At 52.3% G+C, this 23,847-nt stretch overlaps 1 protein-coding gene across 1 annotated transcript in view; it reads left to right on the forward strand.

Annotated features, from left to right (window-relative positions):
• PTPRN2 (protein tyrosine phosphatase receptor type N2) overlaps nucleotides 1-23,847 on the forward strand; it is a 715,790-nt gene that overhangs the window by 587,845 nt on the left and 104,098 nt on the right. The window contains exon 13 of the mRNA XM_081800880.1: nucleotides 17,325-17,537. Within this exon, the coding sequence (XP_081657006.1) occupies nucleotides 17,325-17,537 (213 nt within the window). The remainder of the gene's footprint in view (nucleotides 1-17,324; nucleotides 17,538-23,847) is intronic.

A 23,847-nucleotide genomic window follows, 5' to 3' on the forward strand; every position in this document is an offset into this window, starting at 1 on the left:
AGCATCTGCCTTCGGCTCAGGTCATGATCCCAGGGTCCTGGGATCAAGCCCCACATCGGGCTCCCTGCTCAGCGGGAAGCCTGCTTCTCCCTCTCCCACTCCCCCTGTTTGTGTTCCCTCTCTCGCTCTGTCTGTCTGTCTGTCTGTCAAATAAATAAATAAAATCTTTAAAAATAAAAAAATAAAAACAAAATAGCAGCTTGAGGTGTAAGAGCCCCTCCAGATTTCCTCTGGGCACCCCGTCCTCATCTCATGGACAAGCACCCCCTCCAAGAGATGGGGACCCAGCAGTGGTCACCCCGCAGGCTGGCTCAGCAGGGGACAGGGTGTCGGTGACAGCAAAAGTGTGTTTTTCTGGTTATATATATGGTTGCAGTCATTCAACAGAGATCAGTTCTTAAAGCCACATGTGTGTAGAATGGATAAAAAGAATAAAAGCCAACTGTCTTTTTCCAAACCCAACTATTATTACTAAATTGTTACCCAAGTAAGAACAGCTGCTACGACTTTGGGGGGATGTTTGGAGGGTCTCATGGGATGAAGGGGGCACAGCCTGCCCAGGAGCTCCGCATTGCTTCCCTGGCGCTCACGCAAGTGTGAGGCCAGAATCCGATTCTCCCTAGACTGTGTATGTGTGTGTCGAGGTCCTAGCACCGACCAGCTTGGGGGACTCAGCCTGCCTCTCAGCACTGCTTCTGTCATCTGTAAAGCTGACAGCGAGCGTGCACGAGCCACGGGGTGTCTGCGAGAGTCCACTAGACCGTGCACAGAAAAGTGACAAACAGGGTCCACGGCGCAGCAGCCACGTTCAGGAAATGCATTCTCTTCTCCACATGTGCAAGTTTGCACATGTGTGTTCGATGTGTGTGAGAGGATGTGTGTGTGAGATGACGTGTGCAGAGGTATGTGATGTGTGGACATCTATGTTGATAGTGTGTTTATCTGTGTGATGGTGTGTGCTCGTGTGTGACGTGGTTCATGTGTAAGGTCGGTTTACATGTATGAAGATGACATGTGTGCCATGTGATGTGTGTGCACATGTGTGAGTTGGTCCACATGCGCGTGACGTGCTTCATGTGTAAGGTCGTGTTTACATGTATGCAGATGGCGTGTGTGCCTGTGTGTGAGATGGTACACATGCGTGTGTGGGGAGAATGACACGATGGTGTCTGTGCATGTATGTGATATGGTGTGTGTATGAGAGAGTGTAAACTGTTCACTCGATCGTAGGTGGTGTGTGCTTGCGTGATGGTGCATGTGCATATATGTGAGATGACAAATCTGGAACAGGCAAATACTCTGAAGGCAAGGGATTTGGTGTTGGGTTTCAGGTGAGGGAAAGACTCTGAGCCGAGAAGCCCGGGGAGGGCAGCCCCCCCAGCGGCCGGCTGCCCAGGGCTCCCAGTGTGGGGAGCCGAGAAGCAAGGGCGCTCTGGAAGCATGATCGTATGCAGGGTTGGCGGGAGAAAGGGGAGCCAGCCTTCAGGGGGTCTGAGGAAGGCTTGGTGGAATATTGGTAGTGAGAGCAAGGAAGTGGGTCTGATGGATCGGGGTGGGGATTCTGAGGACACCAGGATGGCCCCCGCAAACCAGCACAGGTGGGCGGGAACCAGTCATGGCCCCAGAGCAACAGGAACTGACCGATGCAGCGCAAAGGGCAGGGAAGCCTCAAGCCTCACCCCAGAGGAGGTGAACATTCGGGCCAGAGCATCTCCAAGACGCAGAGTACCGGATGCTGTCTGAGCATGCTGAGGCCACGGGAAGGCTCGTCCCCCGCCCTGCCCCCACAGAAGCGAGCCCCTTCTTCCCAGCAGTCGGTCGTGGCTTTACCGTATGTTGGGCATCACTCTCGTGAAGTGGCCTCTCAAGAAAGATTCTTAGTGGTGGGAAGCGATCGTTCTTTAAAGGCTTATTTAATTTTTTAAAATTCTCAAGAGGGGCACCTGGGTGGCTCAGTCAGTTGAGTGGCTGACTCTTGATTTCTGCTCAGGTCATGATCTCAGGGTCGTGAGATTGAGCCCCGTGTTGGGCTCTGTGCTCAGCAGGGAGTTTGCTTGAGATTCTCTCTCCCTCGCTCTTCCTCTCCCCCTGCCCCTGCTAGCGTGTGTGCTCTCTTTGTCTCTGAAGAAAATAAAAAAATACTCAAGAGCCATCAGAGATAAGGATGATGAAATGGGGTGATCAGGTTAAGTAATAGAGTTTGTGGGAACCAGAAGTAAAACATTATTAGAAAATGTAAGACTAGATTTCCAGTTTTGTTTGGGCATATTCCAGATAATTCTAAATAGGAATTTTAGATACAATGGAAAAAGGCTAAAGTGAACATATAATAACTTCCTAAAGTGTTTGAATTGAAAGATAGCAGGATATATATATCAGGTAGGTTTAAAAGAAATTTAAAAGCAGTCTCAGTACACCATAGCATCCTATTGAAGATTATATGCTAATTTGTACCATACTTGCTAAAATGCCAATGCATTTCATGCAGCATCTATAGAAAAGATTTGACTATTTTTATTCATTTGGCTATTTGGTAGCTATGGGTGAATTCATATGGAATTCTGAAGTACCATTACTGAATTTTTCAGAGAGTGATGGCCAAGCCCGAACCTTCTGGGATTGGCTCATGTTGTGTCAGAAGGAAAAGCAACTAGCTGCTTCCAGCGCTCGCATCCCGTCAGGTCTAAATGCATGCCCACATATTTGCGACACAAAATCAGGAAACACCCGTCTACAGTAATCCCTCTTCCGTAGACTCCAGATACCCAGGCAAGTGTTGTCAGGCTGGGCTGCTCTGTCATTTAACCGGAGCCTCTTTCCACACAGAAAAGCACACATGAGAGTTTTCCTTCAAAGTATACGCAAAGAGCACGAAGCTGAATTACATAATTGTGAAATAAACATTACTTGAACTGTGTTTCTACTTTTAATTCCAAACTAATTTAAGGAAAAAACTGTTTCCAATTATATGGACCAGTAGCATGCAACTGACAGAATTTATGGAACAGCTTTTGGCTGAAAAATAGAGCAAACCTGGGTATTCTCCACAGCAGTATTTTGTTTCCTGTCATCTGGAGATAATGGCAAAAAAGTTAGAATCTTGTTCACGAAATGAGTCTTTCGTACAAACATTCACTCTAAGGAATTTTAGCTCAATTTTGTAAAGAAGAATAAAATCTAATCATGAACATACTATATATATTATAGACATACATGGTATATGTCCTGCTACGTAGTGTGTGTCTATATATATTTTTATAAATGGATTTACAAATCAAGTATTTTAAATATAATTTGTATACCATTATTACAAACTATCGTTTTATTTTTAAAACAAAATTAGTTTAGATTTTCTGAAATCAAGCAGGTATCCCAGAAGGTGTGTTTTTTTTTATATATATATATAGACACACAGGCTACACGGAGCACCAACTATTAAATATGTATTTATAGCATTATTTTCAAAATAACTAAGGTTAGATTTTTACGATGAGGTAGACTGAAAGTGATACACTTTCTAGGTTCTAGAACCTGGAGAATAAACACCAGATTATCCTCTGTCTGTCTGCAAATATCTGTCCCTGCGAGCAGCAGTGTTCCATGCTACCTCTAAGGAGGAGCTAAGGAGAGCAACACTAAGTCTCTGAGGCTTTTCTTGTTCTTACAGGAATTGTAATTTCAAAGTTTGAAAGAGGAAGTCTAAAAATCCCTACATATTTGTTAACCAGTCTTTCAGGAATAAATTTCTTTTGCTAAAATACATTTTTTGTTTTTAGTAAAATGGTTTCATGTTAGGCCATTGGAGAGGGTATCAACTCTATTTTGTGTAAGATATCCTATTTTTGGATTTTAAAATTTCTAGGTCAATGTGAATATGAGCCAACATGAGAACTAATAATAAAAGCTGAGTAATTTGGTAATTATTTTTCAAAACCAAAAAAATGACTGTATTTTTCTGTTTAGAGTACAGAATTCACATTTTTTTCTTGAAATAAAGTAAAATGTTTGAACCAATCATTTTATTATTTCTTAATTCCTCTCCATTTTAAAGTGAGTGTAACAATTTTATACGAATATCTTCAAGCTGGTAACGTAAGAAATGCAGCAAAACCCTCTCCTAAAGAATCACGCCAGTTAGTGAATTTGATTATCCTTGCTTCCAGTTTGCAAGGGTGTGTGGCAGTCTGCTGACACACAGGCCCCTCTCCCCACAGTGGATGTGTCTTCTTTCATGATGAATAAGGACTCATCATTAGTGTCTAAAGCCTTTATAAATATTGTCCTTGAAAACAGCTATTTATTGACAATTAGTTTCAATTTAGAGTCATCTATACTCACCTACGCAAGTATCTTCTTTTTAAAATTATCACAATGCCAATTACTATGTTTCACTAGGAAGTTGACCAATTAAAACATCTTGCTTTTCAAAATTCACTCATTGATACTTTTGAAATGTTATTTTAACATTTTACTATGTATGAAAGTACCATATACACATAACTACAATATTCAAAGGGACCTAATTTCATTTTTATAATTTAAAGTCATTTTTATAAATGGATTTACAAATCAGAAGTATTTTAAATATAATTTGTATACCATTATTACAAATTATTGTTTTATTTTTAAAACAAAATTAGTTTAGATTTTCTGAAATCAAGCAGGTATCCCAGAAGGTGTTTTTTTTTTTTATCATTTTCTACTTAACCATATTATTTAAAATTCCTGAAATAGGTGTTGTTTTACTTTATAATAATCATGTTTCCCATGACAGTCTTTCTCTATTTTGTTTAAAAATACATTTTCTTTGATAATTTAGTACATTGGAAATTTATCCTAATCATTTAAATATGGAAGATATAATAGTTTGGTGTTTCCTAAATTGAAAATGAGATTCTTATCACAGAACATTAGGTTTTACACATAACAAATGTGAACTGATCTTTTAAAGAAGTATTAGGATCAACAAATCATTTCAAACTATTTATATTGTTTAGATATTTTGTAGATCTTGGGGAATTTTACATATCCTATATTTTTTATTCATCAGCCAAACAATCCTAACTTCTATATGAATAATGTACTCATTTATCATGTAAAATGACTGCCATCAACATGCCTCTCAAAAACATTTTGCATCATGTTTAAAAGTTTTCTCTGTAAATGTCACTGAAATTGAAAATTGAAATCTATTATTAAATGAGGTCTAAGCTCTCATGACAAAAAAAAAAAAAAACCCCACCTACCATCATTCATTCTTCAAGATATTAGCTGACTCTAGTCTCACATTACTGAAAAGACACTTTTCTAAAGTATTTTCAGGAATTAAAGGATACATTTTTCCTGTCCGGGAAATAAGAAAGGATTTGAAAATAAAGGAAAATAGAATGAAAATCTGGTGGATTAATTTATCAGTTTCTGAAACAGTAGACTAAAAGGATCAGCACCTAAAACACAAATACGTTCTTTTAATGAATTCCCTGGGCAATCCGTTTATCTTTAAGCCCCGAGCCGGCGGGTTAAACAGCCAGGCATTGATGTCGGCCAAACCGTGGGGGGAGGGGAGGCGGGAGGGAGGGGAGGAAGGTGACCGACCCAAAAAGAACACACTGTGTGTGCACCGAGGTGTCCGTGAGAAAATACAGTTCTCTACCTAGGAATACCTGCATTCAGAGTTTAAGGCCCATCTAACCATTTACAAAGTGACCAAAAGGGACTTCAGTGGTACCACCTCCCCACACATTCTTCCGGAAAGCTCTAGAGACAGGTGGGTCATTAAATTCAGATTAAATTAGGACTGTGGTGCTTTGATGTTGGAAGTGAAACCTTTGGGACAAGTGAAACTAGTTAAATAAAATAAATGTATCTGTGTACTTACTTATTTATTATGTCATGTCATGTTTGTAAGGAACAGTCTATCTGGCTTTGAGCAGCACGCCCTGTCCCGGGCTCCAGCTTTCCCTGGGGTCGCCGACCCTCTGGCCACCCTAGGACCCCTTGCGAGACGCAGCCAGGCACCTCCTCTCGCCGTGGTAGAGCGGGGTGGCCGCGTGGGGTCCCAGCCCCCTCGGCGACCGAGGGGCTGGCCGCCCCGGCATCCTCACACCTGGTTGTGGTTCCGGCCCTCGCCGTGAGCAAGGCGAGAGGGGCGGGCCCGCCCCGGGCGGCCCGCGTGGAGGGTGGCCGCCGAGGCCGCGTCTTCGGGACCCGCCCGGCCTGCAGCGCGCGTGGCCGGCCACTGGCGGGCTCCCGGAGCCTCTCTGCGCGTCGCGGTGAGTTGGGAGCCGGCGCGGGTTCCCCTCGCGCCCCAGCGAGCCCGGCCGGGCGCTCCCCGAGCCTGCGCGCGGGTCCCGGCGGCTGCCCCGGCTCCAGCCGGCCTAGGATGGAGGCGCAACCGCCACGGCCGCCCGGCCCAAGTCGTCCCCGCTGCGCCGCGCGAGGCGCCGCGCGGAGTCTCAGGGAAGACGCTTCGTCAGCGCCACTCCGCCGAGGTCCTAGGGCCCTGAGACCGCAGCGGGCGGCCCCGGCGATGAGGGCCGAGCGCCCTGGTGCCCCTGGGCCAAGCACGGGGCCTGGAAGCGTTCCCCTCCACCCCGCGCCCCGCCCGGTGCCCCGCGCGGCGTCCCCAGCACCTTGGAGGCCGGCCCTCCGGTCCTGGAGGGGCCTTCCCTGTCATCCGCCCCCCGGTTCTGAGACCCCCACCCAGGACTGGGGAGGCGCAGGAACTCTCTGCACACGCGCGCGAATGCGCGCCCGCGCACACACACACACACACACACACACACACAGGCGCGCGCGCGCAGGCCGTTGCTATGGAGAGGCCGGTTACCAGAGAGGCTGAGGGCGACAGGTCCCCTCCTCCAGGCCTCCCTTCCCTGCCTGCGCCCCCTCTCCGCCGACCTCCCCCCTCGCCCCGCTGGAGCTTCCGGGGCCCCTCCCGCCTCCTCCGCGGCCCCTGCCTGCAACCCCTCCTCTCTCTCCCCTCCCAGGGCCGGGCCAGGGGTCGCCCCAGAGGCTGGAGCAGTACGCAGGGGCCCGGGGTTCCCGGGTGGGCCCACGCCCCGAGGAGGACAGCGAGGAGGGACAGGCATCACCACCATTCGGGTCTTTGCCTGAGGAGGACCCTCAGAGAGTGACGCAAGGCGGGGCACAGGTCTCTGGGCCTGGACGACCGGGAGGCCCAGCTGGCGGCCGAGCGCTGAGCCCCCAGCGAGTTTCCTGAGGGTCTGCAGGCCCTGCCCTGGCTCGGGGCTGCAGGAGCCCGGGTGATTTACCACCTCCCGGCCTACTGGATGTATGCGGGGGTCGGGGTGCACCGCGGGGTGGATAACCGGAGAGAAGCCCAAGGCTCCCCCTTGGCCTCCACTGGACCTCATTTTCCCCTTGCGCTTCCCGAAGCCCGGGACGCCCTGGCCCGCGATGAGCTCGGGCCACCTGGGCCTGCGGGAGCTGTTGATGGAGGTGCCACCTCTTTGCCCTGGGGCTCTATGAAGCGCTGAGCTCCCGACCGCTATAAATACCAAATCAAAGCAGAACTCAGCGTAGGCCTTGGGTCATAGGAAGCTGGTCCTTATGACACTTTTAGACAGGCAAGCAGGCACTCGACTCATGTCTGTTAACGACCCCTTCCCCTGAGCCCTGGCCCCGGCGTTTCCCCGAGAGAAGAGCGACGGCGGGGCAGGTCTTGGCGGCAACGCCTGAGGGGAAGGGTGGGGAGGAGACCGGACGCGGTGCTAGCTCCGCCCGGGCGGGCCGGCTGGGACTGGGAGTGGCGAGTGCAGTTGGCCCTGGAGGGGCCCGGAGCGGGCGCCGGGGGGCCGCCGGCTGTGGGGCGGGAGGGGCGTCGGGTTAGGAGGGGCCGCCCTGCTCGGCGCGGGCCGCCGTCTCCAGCTGTCCCGAGCGCAGGAACAATGGTGAGGCAGTGGGAGAGGGGGACTGGGAGGAGGGCGCCAGGGTTTCCAGAAAAGGAGAAACTAAAGAGCCCCGCGCAGACTGTCATCTGCATGTGACAAGGTCTCTCCCCGCTCCTTTCTTTCTTCCTCTTGTTCCTGCAGCTGTGGGCCTCGGAGAACGCATTGTACACACAGATGTTGGGTTTCAGCTCTCAGGTCTCTGCTGCTCGCCCAGGGCGTAGCGCACCGGGGTGCCCCCACCTGTAGCTGAGACTGGGGGTCCAGGGCTGGGAGAGAAAGAATGTGTGTGGGGGGGAGAAGGGCCAGGGGAGCGCGATGGGGTGGCTGAGCGTCTGCGGGAGGCCAATCACAGGGCCCAGCAGGCCTAGTCGCCCCCCAGACTCCAGCAGGGTCAGGGAGCTTGGGGAGGAGCCAGCGAGTGGAGTAAAGCCCTGCGACTCCCCCCCACGCCACCCCCCGCGCTCCATTTGCCTGCTAGGCAGTGGTCCAGGCCAGGCCTTTGACCTGTGGCGGCAAGAAGGCAGATGGATTCCACGGTTTCACTGCCGCCTCAGGCCAGCTTTGGGGCTAGAGACCTGCACCGCGCCTGGGCGAAAAGGTGGCAAAGTTCTCACTCCTTCCTGCGTCGGGCAATGCGCTTTGTACGCGAATTGGAGACCTAAACACTTGAGAGTAAAGGGGGGAGGCTCAGGAAGGGCATTTACTCTCTTGTTTTACCAGCGTCATTGACCTGCCTCGATTTGGAAAGAAGGCAAAAGGCACCCCATGGCAAAAGTGGAAAAACTAACTCGAAAGAACAATTTGTCATAAATTTTCCTCTTGCGGAGTTTCGACACCCCCACCCTTCCCATAGCAGAGGTCATGGTAAGGCCATGCGGGTTGACGGTTCTTGCCGAGTCCCCTCTTCCCTGAGCGCTACCCTGAACTTGCCGGGTTTGAAGTGCACTGGAGCGGTGGAAGGGAGGACGGCTGAAAAGAAAGAACAGGCAAAGGCCCGGGCGTTGTACGAATGACTGACAAAGCCGATGTCCATTCATAGTCTCGGGCGGGAGAGGGTGTTCGGAGAGCCGCGGCCCCTTAGCCAATTGCTGTCAGCAACATGTGGGGGGGGGGGAAACATCGCTATAGCAACCGGTGGCTGGGCCGCGAGCCGCGCCGCCGCGGGCCGGGTGCGCGCCGGGCCGGATATAAGGCGGGGCGCGGCGGCCGCGCAGGATGGAGCTGCGCGCGCGGCCGGTGGCCCTGCGGGGACTGTCCCGCGTCGGCCCCGCGCCCGTCCTCACTGCGCCCCGGCCCCGAGCGCCTCGCCCCGGGGCCGGGCCAGAGCGGCGCGCTCAGAGCCCGGCGGAGCGGCCGCGCAGAGCTGCCGGCGCCCGCGGGCTGAGAGCGGGTGCTGCAGCCGCCGCTGGAGCCACGACGCACGGCACCTTTGTCTACGCCGGCCTCCCGAGAAGTTTGTGGTCAGAAGCAGGATGGACCCGCTCGTCTGTGGCTCGGGCGCAGGGAAACGGCTAGCCGTGGTGATGGCGCCGCCGCTGCCCGCGGCCGCCGCGCCCCGAGGCTGTTCGGCCCGGCGCACGCCCCCGCCCCCCTCCGGCTTGGGCGCTGGGCACCGGCCCCTCTGCAGGTAACCAGGAGCTCGGGGCCGGGGCGCGGGCACCGGTAGGGTTGCAGGAGAAAGGAGAGAGGCTGGGGTGGGGGAGGGAGGAAGCAGGAGGGACCCACCGAGGGCACCGCCAGGCGGGTAGGTAGCAGGGCGCGGAACCAGAGCTTGGGGAGGGTGGAGGGTGCGCTTGGGGGCTTGGATGGGCAACCTGGACGTCGGAGAGCCCAGGGCAGGGGCTAACTCAGACTCGAAGCAGGACACCTGTCAAAGGCTCTGGCTGGCGGAGGGAGGTCTGAGGTCATCCCCCAGTGGGTTTTGGTTAAATATCCCAGGGTGACCCAGTTGGTGGTGCAGAGATTGAGAGGGGGTGGCAGCTGTCCTACCCGCCCCCCGCCCCTTGGAGACTGGCAGGACTGGGCTGGGGCCCTCGTTCTTGGACTTCCCCTCGCCACCCGGGTAGTTCAGACCATCAAGAGAGAGGGGCGTGGGGGGGGGGGAACGGAGCACACGCTGATGGGCAGGGGTGTGGGAAAAGAAGAGGCAGCCAGGATGGAGGGGAGCCAACGCGGGGACATTTTCCTCCCGCCCCTTTTGGGGCGCTCTTCACTGTCCTCTTTTGGTCGGGGCTCGCGCCTGTGTGCCATGGGGTGTTTCAGTTAAGGGGCACGGGATGGGTACGCAGGGAAGAGCGATCGAGGAGCAGGTGGGGTCGTGGGTGAGATTGCAGGATCTTTTGAGCACCCCCCCCCCGCGCGCGCACCAGTTGGAGAAGCGTCTCGGAGTGGCCACCTCCCCTCCCCCAAATGGAACCTGCGCTTTCTCGGTCCCCCCGAGGTGAGGCGGCCGCGTGCTCGCGGAGAGAAACTTCTGAAGGAGGGACTTCATTTCCTGCCTTCCTTAACTACCTGTGTGGTTCTGAACTGTAGCCTCCTTCGAGGTTCTAGAGTAGTTCCACTCGAGGCAATCAGACGGACACCAAAATTAGGGGTTGAAACCACAGCAGAATTGGCTTTTACGGCCGGAAAGAGTCTCCCGCCCTTTTGTGACACAGTGCGCTGAACTCGCCGCGCTCCACGCTGGACGGTTGGGGGGGGGTCTCTGTCACAGTCGCCAGGGCCCCGGAACGCACACCCCGACGGCAGCAAGGACCCTCTCTGCGCAGGTCCCCGCGGGGCTGGCCTGCTGCTCCGGCCTTGCCTCCGGCCCCCTGCCCCTGCGCGTCCTCCCGCACTGGGTTCCAGTTCCCGAGCTAAGTCCGCAGACAGCGGTCCCTCTTCGGCACCCGGAGCCTCACCGCCTGGGGTCCAGGGCGCAGCGTGTCCACGTGGTCTCTGCCCATCCAGCCTTCCCCGAATTTAGATGCAAGCGAAAGTGCGAGGAGGTAAAGGTTTGTGTGCAGGAGGGGGTGGGAAGCTCATTTCTTTTTATCAACCCAAGAGGAAACGCCCCCCACCCAACCAAGCACACCCACTTGGCTCCCAAGAAGGGGGTGGCCGTGGTGGGGGGAGCGCCGCAGAGACGTGCGCGGTGAGCCTGTGCGGCTCCCGGGTGGATGGATGCGGGCGTTGTTGGGGACCTCAGCCGGTGCCCCACTGCCCGCGCGCTTTGTGGCGGGGAGGCTGGGCCACGGCATTGTCCCCTTGGGGAAGGGGGCCGGGCCCTCTTGGAAACCCCTCAGTGCTGTGAGTACTTGCGGCCCCCAGGAGCCCTCGGCCCGGGCGCTGTGGCCTGTCCCGCGCTGCGGCCTGACCTTTCGGACCTCTGTGGGCTCCGGTAAATAAGTGGGGGGCGGGGGGGAACCGGGCAGGGGAGGTGAGAAAGCCCGCAGTCCGTCCAGCCCGGCAGGGCCCCAAAACAGATCTGTGCCCCAAGTAGCACCGCGGCGGCGGCGGGGTCCTGACCCGTGAGGCTGGTCGAGTCTCGGATGGAGCTTCTTAGCCTCGGAGGAGGAGGATGGGCAAAAACTCCAATCCTGAAGAGGGTTTGGTTCTTGCGGGGAAAACTTCTTGAGACCACGGCGCCTGGGAAAACACCTGACCGAGGAGGCGCGCTACTGCGCGAGTCAGAGCAGGCCTCGGGGACCGATTTGCACGCCGAAAACACGGGTCGGGAGCGGACGCATCAAGTGTATTGGCCGAGTGTGAGTCTGTTGGTAGTAAGAATGCCGGCGGAGAATCTGAAAGATGGCTAGGGGCAGGATTTCTCTTGGGGGGCTGATCTTTCCGGGTCTGTTCTCAGCTGGTCGCTCTCTGTTGTCCCCGAGACAATTTGCTATGTATCAAGCTCTACTAAAAATTAGTTCACACAACGGTAGTTTTCCCCCTTTAAACATAAATATCGTAAATCTTCTCTGATGTCTTACAACAGTAGTTTCCGAAAACTGATGTTCTAGGAGTGCTTAAAGCTGGTAAATAGACAATTTATTATCTTTTGCATATTTATATTTGTGTCTATGCCTTAAAAATAAACAAATGGCTTATTTTAAAACAGGGTATCCCCACTTATTTTCATTTAAGAATAATTATTTCTTGGACATTCTTTTCTCTTGCCTATATAGGCTTTTTTTTTTTTTTTTTTGGCTACTTGAATGGCAGATTTGCAAGTACAATTTCATCTGTGATAGGAACAATGGCTTTCACTTGCACAAAGGATTTCTCCCACCCTGGATTCAGACCGAAATGCCTCTTGCTCTGATAATAGCTTCTGAAAAGATTTTGTAATGCAGAGAATTAATACATGATTATTTCCGCCTGACTTCTCTCATTTATGAGAATTCTGTGGCAAATTCCAAATTAAAAATAGTTCAGTTAACAGCTTTAAAAAATACACTTGAAATATTTTAAGACACTACCCTCCCCCTGTATTTTTAAGTTTGGTCATTCCCATGGCCTGAAAACTATGAAAATTTTTGATCAGCTTTAGAGTCATAGTTACTGTATTTTAGTAAGTACATTTTGGTAAATCTAGCATGAAATTTCCAAATAATTCTAAAATTTTTCATCTGGGAAAGCAAAGACCGATTTGTGATAGCAACTAATTAGTAGTCTCTAAAATCAAATTCTAGATTTTACAGGCAAAGGGATCGTTGCAATCATAGTCACGTCAAGGTGCAGAGGAACATAGGATGAGGCTGGGTTTGCAAAACCAAGTCCTTAGGAATGATACAAATGAAAACATGCACAGGTTAGAAGTTCCATAGTAATGAAATCAAATGCCTGTGCCCATAAGTTTTGGGTACAAGTGTATTTTAAAATTGAAGTCAGTGGCTTAGGCACGGGGCTGCTATTGTTAACTGTTCACAGGCTTGGAAAAACGCTCACTGTTGCTACTGGTCCACAAATATTTGTTACCATGAAGTTTTGTGTTTGTGTGCTGCCTTAGTTCTCACAACCAAGTTTGGGCATAAAATGTTCTCTTTTTTTCTCTTTCCTTTTAAGCTTACCACATGGACAGCTAAAGAAAAAAAGTTTTGAAGATATTTTGCCATAAATGGCTCAGAAGACAATGTAAAGGAAGCCCCATGCACCTTCACTTACAAGCACAGATCAAAATAGTTTAAATAGGTCAGGACAACGTCTGTAGATTCTAATTCCTAAGAGCAATTCCACAAATTGTCTCTGTGGTCACATTTATCTTAAATCATAGCTTCTGCAATATTTTACATTCTAAATTCAAGGAGTTGCAGGTGGAAATGGTTGAGTGGAAGAAATATGCAATATTATACCACAGTTTACTGTCAAGATACATCTAACCTGATATAAAATTGACTTAATTATTCCTGATTATTTTTTAAAACCATACTTTTCCTGCATCTGGAACTTAGCATTAAGTGCTTGTGTGTGTGTGTCTCCTACATCCTGGGGTGCACAGCTACCAGCACTCCTGTGTGACCTCAGCCACCGTACAGTTCCGCTTTTAAAAGACGCCTGACTGTAAATGTCAAAGTCATAAATATTTCAGCATTATTTTTTTTCAATTCCAAGTCAAGACTGACAGGATGCTTCTAATTAGTCGAGGGCTCTCTGCAGGGCCCAGCCCCAGGACAAAATTTGGGGAAAGCACATGTAGTTCAAGTTGCTCAGCCTTGGGGAGCAGGGACCCAGAAGGGGAGGAGGCTGAGGCCTGCCCCACCCAGGTCACACCTGGAGCAGAACCTCGGATCAAACTCACTCTCCAGCAGATATCAGGCTCATTCTTTTCTCTTAAAGCTGGTGGTTAGCAGGGATTAGAAGTTTTGTTTGTTTTCTTAATTCCACAAAAAAAAAGGAAATAAAATAATCAGAGTTATTTTAACTCAATCACTATGCCAAAGAGGGGAGGTCACTTTTTTTTTTTTTTGAAAAATTTCTATAAATTTTCGTTTCTTCCGGGATTCTTAAGACCTGACTAGCAACCAGCAACAGTTTTTCCTCCCGCTGGACCCTTCCTCTCCTCGCTGGGTAGGTCGGAACCACTGGGGGGGCAGGGGGGCTGGGCAAGGAAGAGTGACTTTTCCGGTTCCAGCTGAGTAGCCCCGGGCGGGCTGGAGAGAGAGTTCCGAGCCCAGCCCCAGGATCCTGTGACCTCGTTGTCACGAGCCCGGTGGGTCCGTTAGCCCTACCACCACCTTCCCTCTCTGGCTCAGACCCCCTGATTCCCCGCCCACGCTCCTGTCACTGACTGCCCCTGCTGTGCGGGCTGGACCGGCCGGCTGTCCACAGCCATCGACCCCTCCCCTGGCTGCCAGAAGGGCCTCCTGGCGGATGGGCTGCCTGGGGGGGGGGGGGGGGAGCCTGGGCACCTCCCTCCGGCCTGAGACCACTGTGGCCCTTCTCTTTGGGACAGCTCCAGCCCACGCAGCTTGGAACTAGAGGACATCATAGAAAATGGGACTCGGTGGGCACGGGGTCCTGTCCTTTTTCCTTCCCCGCTTCCCTTCTCCTCCAGCAGCACCTGGGACCCGGAGGGGGATGGTGGTGCTGAGCAACTGGGAAGAGGGAGAGCGGGATCCAGAGAGGAGGGACCCAAGCTCTGGGGGCAGTCACTCTCCTTGACATTTTTCTTTGACCTTTGAGTTAGTTCCACGCCCGCTGCGAAAGGGGCAGCGGTTAGGCCCTGCTTGCTTCTCTACCCCCGCTTGCCGGGCGCATCGTGGGTCACGGTGAGCGTCAGTGCCCCAGCCAGCCGTGGCAGCCGCGTTTGGGCCACCCTGCCGCCCTGGGAAGAGCTTCGGTTTGGCCTCCCGGCTGAGTGTCCAACCCGGAGTTTCTCCTTCGCCCCAGACCTGGGCCAGGTTGACGTGTGGGCACTGCCACCTGCCTCCGTGGCCTCCCACCTGGAATCGCGTGACAACCGGGCCACCCCGTGCCCCTTACACGGTGAGCCCGCGGGCACCCTGCGCAGCGGGACCCCGCGTCCCCGACTGCCCGGCACCCACAGCCCAGGCCTTGGTCCCTGGCGCGCGTGCGACCGTCTGTCGGGTGCGCACTGCGCGTCCTCTCGGAGCCGGGCTGGCCACCACACGCGTGTGCGCTTCACGTCGCCAGGCAGGAAGATTCAGGAAGTCCCTGTTCCCGGGCGCCGTCAACCACGTGGGCGCGAGGGGTCCTCCCGACGCCTGGGCGGGATCCCCAGAGCTGGCGCTTGGCCTAAGTGAGGACGCGGGCACCTCCAGTGGTCTGCACTGGGGCGGGATTGAGGGACGCGTAGTGACGGCCAGGCGGACCCGGCCCAGGCGGGGGGACAGCGGACGCCCCTCCTTCGGCCGCGCCGCCTCCTTTGTTGTCCCTGCTCGGTCTGCCGAGGCGAGGCTGTCCCGCGGGGGGCGCGGGGAGAGCGAACCGTCCTCCTGGAAACGGCCCCACGGAGGTGTCGATTCGGCCTCTTTCGGGGAGGGGAGGGGCGGCCTCCGCGGCCGCGGAACGCAGACGCGGGGCAGCGGCGGAGACCCCGGCCCGGAGCCTCGCTGGCCTTCGGGCGCTCACCGCTGCCGGAGGGGCGCGAAGCAGCGCGCCGCGCGGGGCCGGGGAGCTGGGCCGGGCCGGTCGCGCTCCCTCCCGCCCTGCTGGGCCTCGCTGCGCGGGGTGGGGTCCCTGCGGTTTATTTACCGGGCTCTGGCTCTCACCCCGCCAGGGGCGGAGACAGGGGTGCGGAGGGAACTGGGGCGGCGGGGAGGGGTGGTCCGCGGCTCCCGGAGCTTTAACCTTCCGGAGGCGGCAGTGCCGGCGCGGAGGGAGGGGCGAGCGGGAGGGGGGAGGGGAGGGGTCCACGCCGGGGGCGGCGGGCGGGAACGGCCACACCGGCCTCGGGCAGCCCTGCGCGACCCTCCCGCGCCCCCGCCCCTCCGTGTCCCCCACCCCCACCCGGGGGTCCTCCCTCTCCGTCCCTCCCCTCTCCCCCCGTCGTCCCACCCCCTCCGCCCCTCCCCTCTCCCTAGCCCCCTCCCCTCCCTCCCCGCCCTCCCCGCCCTCCGTGAGCCTCCCGCCCTTTGCCAGCCTCGCGGTCCTCCTTGGAGCCGCGCATCCAGGCAAGAAAATCCAGCGTCTTTTCTCATTTAACCCGCGTTTCCATTAACTCAGTCCCGGCACCAGCTAATCCGCGGCACCGAAGGCAAAAGGAGGCTAATTAATGACCAGCTTTTCCAGTCAAGACCGGCGATAATTGCTTTGGTGGCCTTTATGATTACAAGCTAAAAATGGCCCGGCCTGACATAAGAGGCCCTGTGTACACTCGGAGACAGGAGGGAATGAGGAGGGGGAAGGCTGGATACAGAGCAGAAAATTACTAATACAAGACACATAATGAATAGGCCGGCCAGGCATTCATGGGGAAAAAATCCATTTTGTTACCACGCGAAATTAGGTGGTGGAAAGGAGTTTGCTAATTGTTCTCATCTTGTAGCAACCGGGACCGAGGCGCGGGCGTGCGTCTCCATTCATTTACCGAGTAATGGTGGAGGGCGTGCTGGCCGGAGCCGCGCGCGCCCGCGTCCTCTCCGTCTTCCCGGGGCGTTTTAATTGTGGCTAATACACCTGCTAACGAAGCTAACGGGCGAGCAACATGCACCTTTTGCACGTGAAGACTAGTGAAATGCACCCAAAGGATCTCCCCCCAAAAAAAAAACCAATGAGAATCTGATGGTTTGTCTCCCTTACTCTCCACGCCGCGGAGAAGTGAACTCGTGGACCGTCGTGTTCCAAATGCCCTGCAGCTCCTTTCAAGGAAGAGCGCTGAGGTGCGCGGCGTTGGAGTGTGTGTCCCGCGGGCGCGCGCGCAGAGGGGCTCAGGTCGGTGGGGATGTCAAGGAAAGGTTCCTCCAGAGGCGGCCCTCCTGCAGTGTCTCCAAGAACGTGGATGTGAAACTTACCTGTCCCTGATTGTGCTGTGTGCTGTAGAGTTGTTTGATCTCTCTGTGCTCCCGGCACCGCGCCCCCCCCCCAAAAAAAAACATTGTGGTGCATGCTCAGGATAAACTGCTCTATTTTCCTCACACCTGTTTGAAGAAGGGATGTGCGCTTTTCCTTAAAGCTGCAAATCAGCTGCCAAAGACTTTGCCTTGTTAGGGTTAGAAAAACGGTGGCCTTCAGGAGAACAAGTAATGCTTCTAAGTTTTCTTTTGAAAACGTTGCAATCTGTAGTGTGCTAGTTAGAAATAACTTCCCTCCTTGTTTGAGGGGTGCTGTTCCGGATGGCCCCCCTGTGGCTGTTTTAATGCCAGCATGGTGCTGTGCTGAGCTTTACCTTTACCTTGCATTGGAAAAGGGTGGTTTCCAGGAGGTCATAATTTGTTAGGTACTAACGTGCGCGCCTTCTCTCCTGTTCTGCAGAAAAGCAAACTCAAGCTTCTGCCACACGGAGCAGAGCAAGAGGACTCGACCCCGTTCATCGTGCTGACCCTGGTCTCTGTCGTGGCCATGGTTGGGGTCCTCCTGGCCTCTGGTGTCATCTACTGTTTGCGCCACACCTCCCACTCCCGGCTGCAGGAGAAGCTCTCGGACCTGGGGGAGCACCCCGGCCCAGATGCCACCAATGCCTACCAGGTAGGGGTTCTGCTGGGTTCTGTTCATCAGTGCGCGCGGTCTGTGGCCCCTCCCCGTTCCCAGTGCTTCATGTAGTCATAGTTTGGGTTCTTTCAGGAAGACGGTTTGAAACTGCTCATCAGCATTCACGTAAATACCTTGTAACCACAGTTTTACTGCTTTGTGTTAATCTTACTCTGTTCTTGGCTCGTCTCAGTTAGCTGTGAAAGCAGGTTGCTCATTAGAAATGTGGAAAAAGTACAAAACATGAATTATGTATTATCTGTTATCTTTCTTAGTTTGGCTGCTGTTAATGAAAAATGCCAAAGTTGCAAGATAAATTGGTTGTGTAGATGTTTGAAGATGTCTCTTAAATCATCGACTTCCTCCGGGTCTTCTATGAAAAGATCCTTTGACCTGACCCATCGCCACCCCCTGCTAGTATTTGGATAAAGTGAAATCTAATGCTGATCAGTGGGAAGTAAGCCGAGGGCGTCTCCATGCGAGTGAGGGTGGTGGCTGGGTGCTGGGACTCCTAACCATTCCAGACACACCTGGAGATGAGTCAGAAGCCAATGAGAATGTGAGGATGCAGATGCAGACCAAACCGGACAGTAAAAGATTTTTGGATGTTGTGTAGCACGCACTTTATATTTAGTGACGTCCTGCAGTGAGAATGAGCAACGCCAGCCCGTAGCGTAGACAAGTCAGGGCACAACTCGGTATCGTTCCCATTTGGGAAGGTAAAATACTTAATCATCGTTTTAGAAATTCAGTCAGTATATATTTGTGAAATATTTTCTCCCGTTGGACTAGATTCTTTGTTTCCTCTACTCACATGATTACAATGTGTAATAGGTCTGTCTTGTAAATAAGGCTTCATATTTTACAATAATATATAAGTTGACTGTTCAGTCATCACAATTATATGGGGGGTGGGGGAGTCTCAAGCTCTTTCTAGAACCCCCGCCCCTCCAAACTGTCCTGCGAGGTGCCCTCCAGGAACTTGTCTGAGCTAGCTGCTTTTCCTCCATGGGCCACCCTGACACTGGCCCACAGAAGGACCTGGGATAAATTTATAAAATCACTATGCTTAAAAGAGACCAAGAGATAGCTTTCTCCCCCCATTCAAAAATTCTTGGTATTGTCACTGAAGAGAGAAAAGCGCTGGCTTTCTGGAGGTCACAAGGCTGGTCAGTATGATCTTCTCTCATAAAGAAATGACACCTTCAAATGTGTGGGAGGTGGCATTTCAGACCCAGCGCACCGCTCTGCTTCAAAGCAAGAGAAAAATCACGTTTGAAGAAGAAGCCCAGGAAAAAATGTCACTTAAACTAGTAAGAATTTATCCAGAAATTCTATTGAGCAAGACCATCAGTGTAGGATGCCCGGGCTTCTGGGCCATGTCTGTGCCAGGACATAAATAAATTATCACACCAGTTCTGTTCTGTGTGCAGGAGACGGGAGATCACACAGGGGTGGATTTTTAGAAAGCATGGCGTCCTTTGATACACTTTGAAATTCAAATATAAAATATTGATAGAATGGAAAGGTTGGGCTTGCATGCAGAAATGACTCAGTTTGGCAAAAATACGGGTTGAAATTGCACACTTAGAACTGAGTTTGTGATAATTAACAGAAAAAAATCTTCCCGGTGACAGCTCTAATTAATAGTATCTGTAATTAAAATCATGCCCTTCCAGCAGGAAAATTGTTTGAATTTCTTGGAGTGACCTTTTTGCTATTCCTCCTGGGGGCATGGTGGTTAAGTTGATATTGATTTTATAATGAGCTCTGGTTTGTTTAATAAGAATCTGTAATCCAGACAATAAATGAAATGTGTGCTTTTCTTCAATCCAGATTAATAAAAAAGGGGGGGGAAGCACAGAAAAAAATTTCCCTTTGAAAATATGATCTAGGAAAATTTGGAAATGAAATTATTATAAAGATTTTGTGATGGGCTTAGTTTTGAAATCACTATGAAATACCTCTCAGGGAACCACTCTGGTTAAATGCAGACGTTTGGCCCAAAGTGGACGGTCCACTGGGGAGAAGACGCTAGTGCTGGAGCTGTTGAGTTGTTTTGGTTTGTGGTTAGCAGAGCAGGACTCCGCCAACAGGGATGGGATCTCAGGGCTGTTGCCTCTAGATTTCGCTGAGTCATGTATGAAGGGCTCTTAACCAAGTAGCCGCAAATAGAGGATGTTTGCCTTTGTAAATGAAGCAGGTATTAACTCGGGAATGCATCCACACTAAACTTGGCTTTTCCAGAGCTACCACTGAAACCCCCTTTCAAGCTTCAAGTCTGTCTGAGAAGTTGTTTAAAGTATTGCAAACGTAAAAACAATTTCAGGAAAAGTTGCCTTCACACTGTATTTCTTTTTAAACCATTGAACTTCTGCACCCCACTAATCCTATAATACAAGTGAAGTTTGGATAAACCTCCTCTTAATTCCCAACACCGGGTGACGAGGAAAATGGAGCGATTCAATATCATGCCTTATTTCATACTCAATCATTTTTATAAACTCTCTGAAAGAGACGGAGGTTATTGTGTACGGAGGTTAGAAGTAGCTGCCTGGGAATGAGGAACGGCAGGCGGCGAGGTAATAAGTTTTATTTATGTCAGAATGTGAACTTACCCTTTAAATGGAGGAACTGAGTGTTCTTATCAGAACACAAGGAGCCTTTGGGTCCGCAGTGAGGAGGGGGAGCTCAGGGCTGGTGGTCCCAAGGAGGCGCTGGTGGCCTCTGGAATTCTTCCTCCCAGAGAGCCAAAAAGGAGGATCCTTCAGTGTGCGGGTAAACAGCATGGCAGTGGCCTCATTGCAAGAGAGCTCAGGTGGGGACGCCCCACCCCGCGGCCCACCCTTTGTAAAGCCCGGGCCCACATCAGCCCCAGCAACGCACACCTTCTAATATTTGCCCTCCCAGGCTCCTGGCGGCCGATGATGCAGAGCCCCCGTGAGCTCATAATTCATGGTCTGTGGCTTTGGGTTAGTTACAGTGCACTCATGGAGTGTTCCAGAATAATCAGTGGGCGGGCTTGTCTCAAAATTGCTTCAAAACAGTGAGTAGTTTGCAGTATTAGGTCCCAGTGCAAACACGTTTAAACCTTTTTTCTCTTCCTCCTCAGAATAGAGCTGTTTCATAGAGCCAGCATCTTGAAGCTTAGCTTACATGCGTGTATGTGTGTGTGATATTTTTGTTTGCTTTACCTATTGGAAAATCAAATATTTCTTGATAGACTTATACGTTAGCACTTTCCGAGGGATCAGTATTACCAGATAATCTATCAGAGTTTAATTTCCTCAAACTTGAAAGAACTAGGTATATTAACTTTCAGAATAACGGAAATCCATTTTGGAAAGGCCATTTTTTTTAATGGGCACCAAACTTTGCCCCAGTGTTTTACTGAACGTTATTTTTTCTTCTAAATACATGAAACATAGCGTATTTGGATTAAATCTGTACTTCATTACTTAAAAAGATAATTTCTTACTTGTACTCTTTTTTCTCCCCCCAAATTGGCATGTCAGTACATGATATATATGCCGTGTGCACGTGTCTGCTTGCTGCTGGTGTGTGCGGGTTGGTGTGGAAGGAGGTGTGATGCCCAGCACACGACTCCTCGCACGGGAGTCCCATTTCTGCGGAAGGCCATCAGGTGAAAGTGCCGAAGGAGGCGATGAGATGATTCGAACACATTCCCTCCTCTCTCTCTCTGAGTTTGTTTGAATGTTGCATCCGTTTCCCGAAGGGTTTGATCACCTTGCAGCAGGAGTTCAGCGCTCGGCCGGCCCACACCCCCGTCCCCACACGAGCGCACAGACTCCCGTGGAATTTCCAGCAAGCCTCTTTTGATGGGTTATTTCACAATACCCAGCACACTTCCGTATCTCTTGGAGGCCTTTGGAACCAGACCCAGAGGAGAGCACGCTTCTGGGCGCGGCGGGCATATCACTCACGGGTGATGATCAGCGAGTGACCTCCCATTAGGTGCGAGGTGGCTGTGATTGGGGTGCTCTGTCCACTCCGGCTGACGGGCCGGTGGCCCGAATGCAGCCCAACTCCTCATCCCCCCTGGGCAAGGGAGAGCCAGCCCCTCCCAGAGGAGGGTGCCTGTCACAAGCTGGCTTATTCTCCGGGGCCTTGAATTAAGGGATCCTTCTTTTTCTAAGGTAGCTTAATCTTTTGTAATTGGTACAATCACTCGTTAGAGAAGCGTTTTCCGATTTAGGTAGAAAACAGGGAATCTCCTGAGGTTTGCCTAACCCCACCACAAGCTCCTAAAATAGCCCATTTCAGTCAGCTATGTATCAGTCAGAAAGAACGGCCTTTCTTTGCTTTACACGTAAATTTTCAGGTCAAAATAACTTTTGTGCAACTTCTCAGCAAGAAAATCTATCCTGCTTCATAAAAGGAAAAGTGCCCTCAAATATTATTAAAGAACTTAGGTTTTTATCCTAACCCAGTCAAGCCTGAGAATTGGGATTTTACTAGTTTTGCCTTTGCAAGAAGCTGTGATTAGCACCTCTGTGTGTCGGGAGAGCTCTCTTGAAGCTTTGCAGTCACTGAGTTGATGTTTCATCTGGTCAAGGGGAAGCCAGGCTGCTGAGGGAGAGGCCTTGTCCTGGGGTCCCGAGCTCCTCGATCCCAGAAAGAGGCCCCGGCTTCACTGTAAAGTACACGCCTCGCCACACAGTCACGTGATAACGAAGGAAAACTTGCAGACTTTTGCCTTGCCACGAGGAACGCACCTGTCCCGAGCATTTCGAAAACATGTGTGTGTTTGTGTGTGCATTCAGTTTCAAGTGATCAATTAGGGCCAACAAGCTCCGTTGAATCTTCTAGATTCCTTGCCACCCTGGGTCTGAACGTTGTTCTGTAAGGCGTGAATTGGTAGTGCATTTTCTCATAAACCTTAAATTTTCAAGTCTGCAGTTTCCAAAAGCCGCGGCTGCATGCCCATTCTCCAGTTTCTGTGCAACGTGTCTCCTCAAAAATAGCTCCTGAGATTTGGAAATAAGTCTAGAGGAGGCGGAAGGCTGGAAAGATTGCCAAAAACATATCTAAACACAAAACTGAGACATGTCGCTGTCCTAATATAGCAAGCCATCTCCCTTGATCAAACGATAATAATTAGATCAGACTTAATTGAAAATAACAGACCACTCAGTGAGATATCTGGAAGACAAAAGCTCGGGATGGCTGGTGCGAGGAATCCCAGGGCCTGGATGCTGTGTCTTCTTTTCATTCCTGGGTTGCTGCGTTCTGTTGTATGTTTGTGGCCTGTTAGCGGATCTGGATTTTACCGGAATAACTGTCTCTTAAGGAAGGACAGGCGAGGGGAGGGGAGGGAGTTCCAGCTTCACCTCTGCCGTGTCAGGCCGCTCGCCCTGTGTGGATCATGTTGTCCGTGAGGGCCAGCGTGGGAGAACGCACCTCGGAGGCTGAGGGAGCCGGGGGTGGCTCATGAAGGTTCACACTTTTAATCTGCTTTAATGCAGGTTTCTGTCGAAGTCAGAGTGTGCTTCCATATTGCAGAGGCCAGGGGAGCTCCTCCAAGGGCAGCCCGCGCACTCAGGAGGCTCCCGGGGCCTATCCCTCAGTCCCCCACCAGGGCCCAGGGAGGGGCTCTGCAAGCCACACCGGACCCCCAGCGCACCCCGTGCGGCCACGTGGGGAAAGTAAGCATCGGATCAGCTGTGACTTGTCCCGGGTCCCACGGCGGGTGGGTGGCAGAGCTGAATTAGGGCAATTTACAGCGTTTAGGCCCCAGGCGAGCGCTCTTCCCACTGCACGGAGTGAGTCAGGGGGCCCGGGAGCACTCGCACACGGGACAGGGCAGGACCTCCTTGGAGCCCCAGACCCGACGGTGCCCCTGCACCTTTCCCTTCGTGGTGCGAGTCTCCATGGGGGTGTCAGGAGTGGTCAAATTCACTTCTCTGCTCAGTTTCTGACTCCTTAAAGACGAGGAGTTTGCCGTGAAACCACAGGAAGCATTAGCAAGCACACGTGATGACACTGGGCAGGAATGGCTCCACCACAGGCTCATGACGACAGGGCCAGGGTGTCCCCTCACTGGGGCGGCACACTCCGCAAGGACAGGCCTGTAGAGCAGGAGAGGACGGGAGAGGACAGCCTTCGTGCTCACCCTGGAGGCGGGGACCGTGCGGAAGGGGCGACTCCCGGGCCCAGGCACGGCCCCAAGCCAGGAGCTCCTGCCGGGGACCAGGTCTGTCCTCCTCCCCGGGCCGGCTCCCCTGTGTGGAGGGCAGCGCGTGGGGGAGCCGCGGGCACGCCGGTCCTCCGGCTCCTTTCACTCGGG

The sequence above is a fragment of the Leptonychotes weddellii genome, chromosome 12 (assembly GCF_054177405.1).
Source record: "Leptonychotes weddellii isolate Sample4059 chromosome 12, ASM5417740v2, whole genome shotgun sequence".
NCBI lineage: Eukaryota > Metazoa > Chordata > Mammalia > Carnivora > Phocidae > Leptonychotes > Leptonychotes weddellii.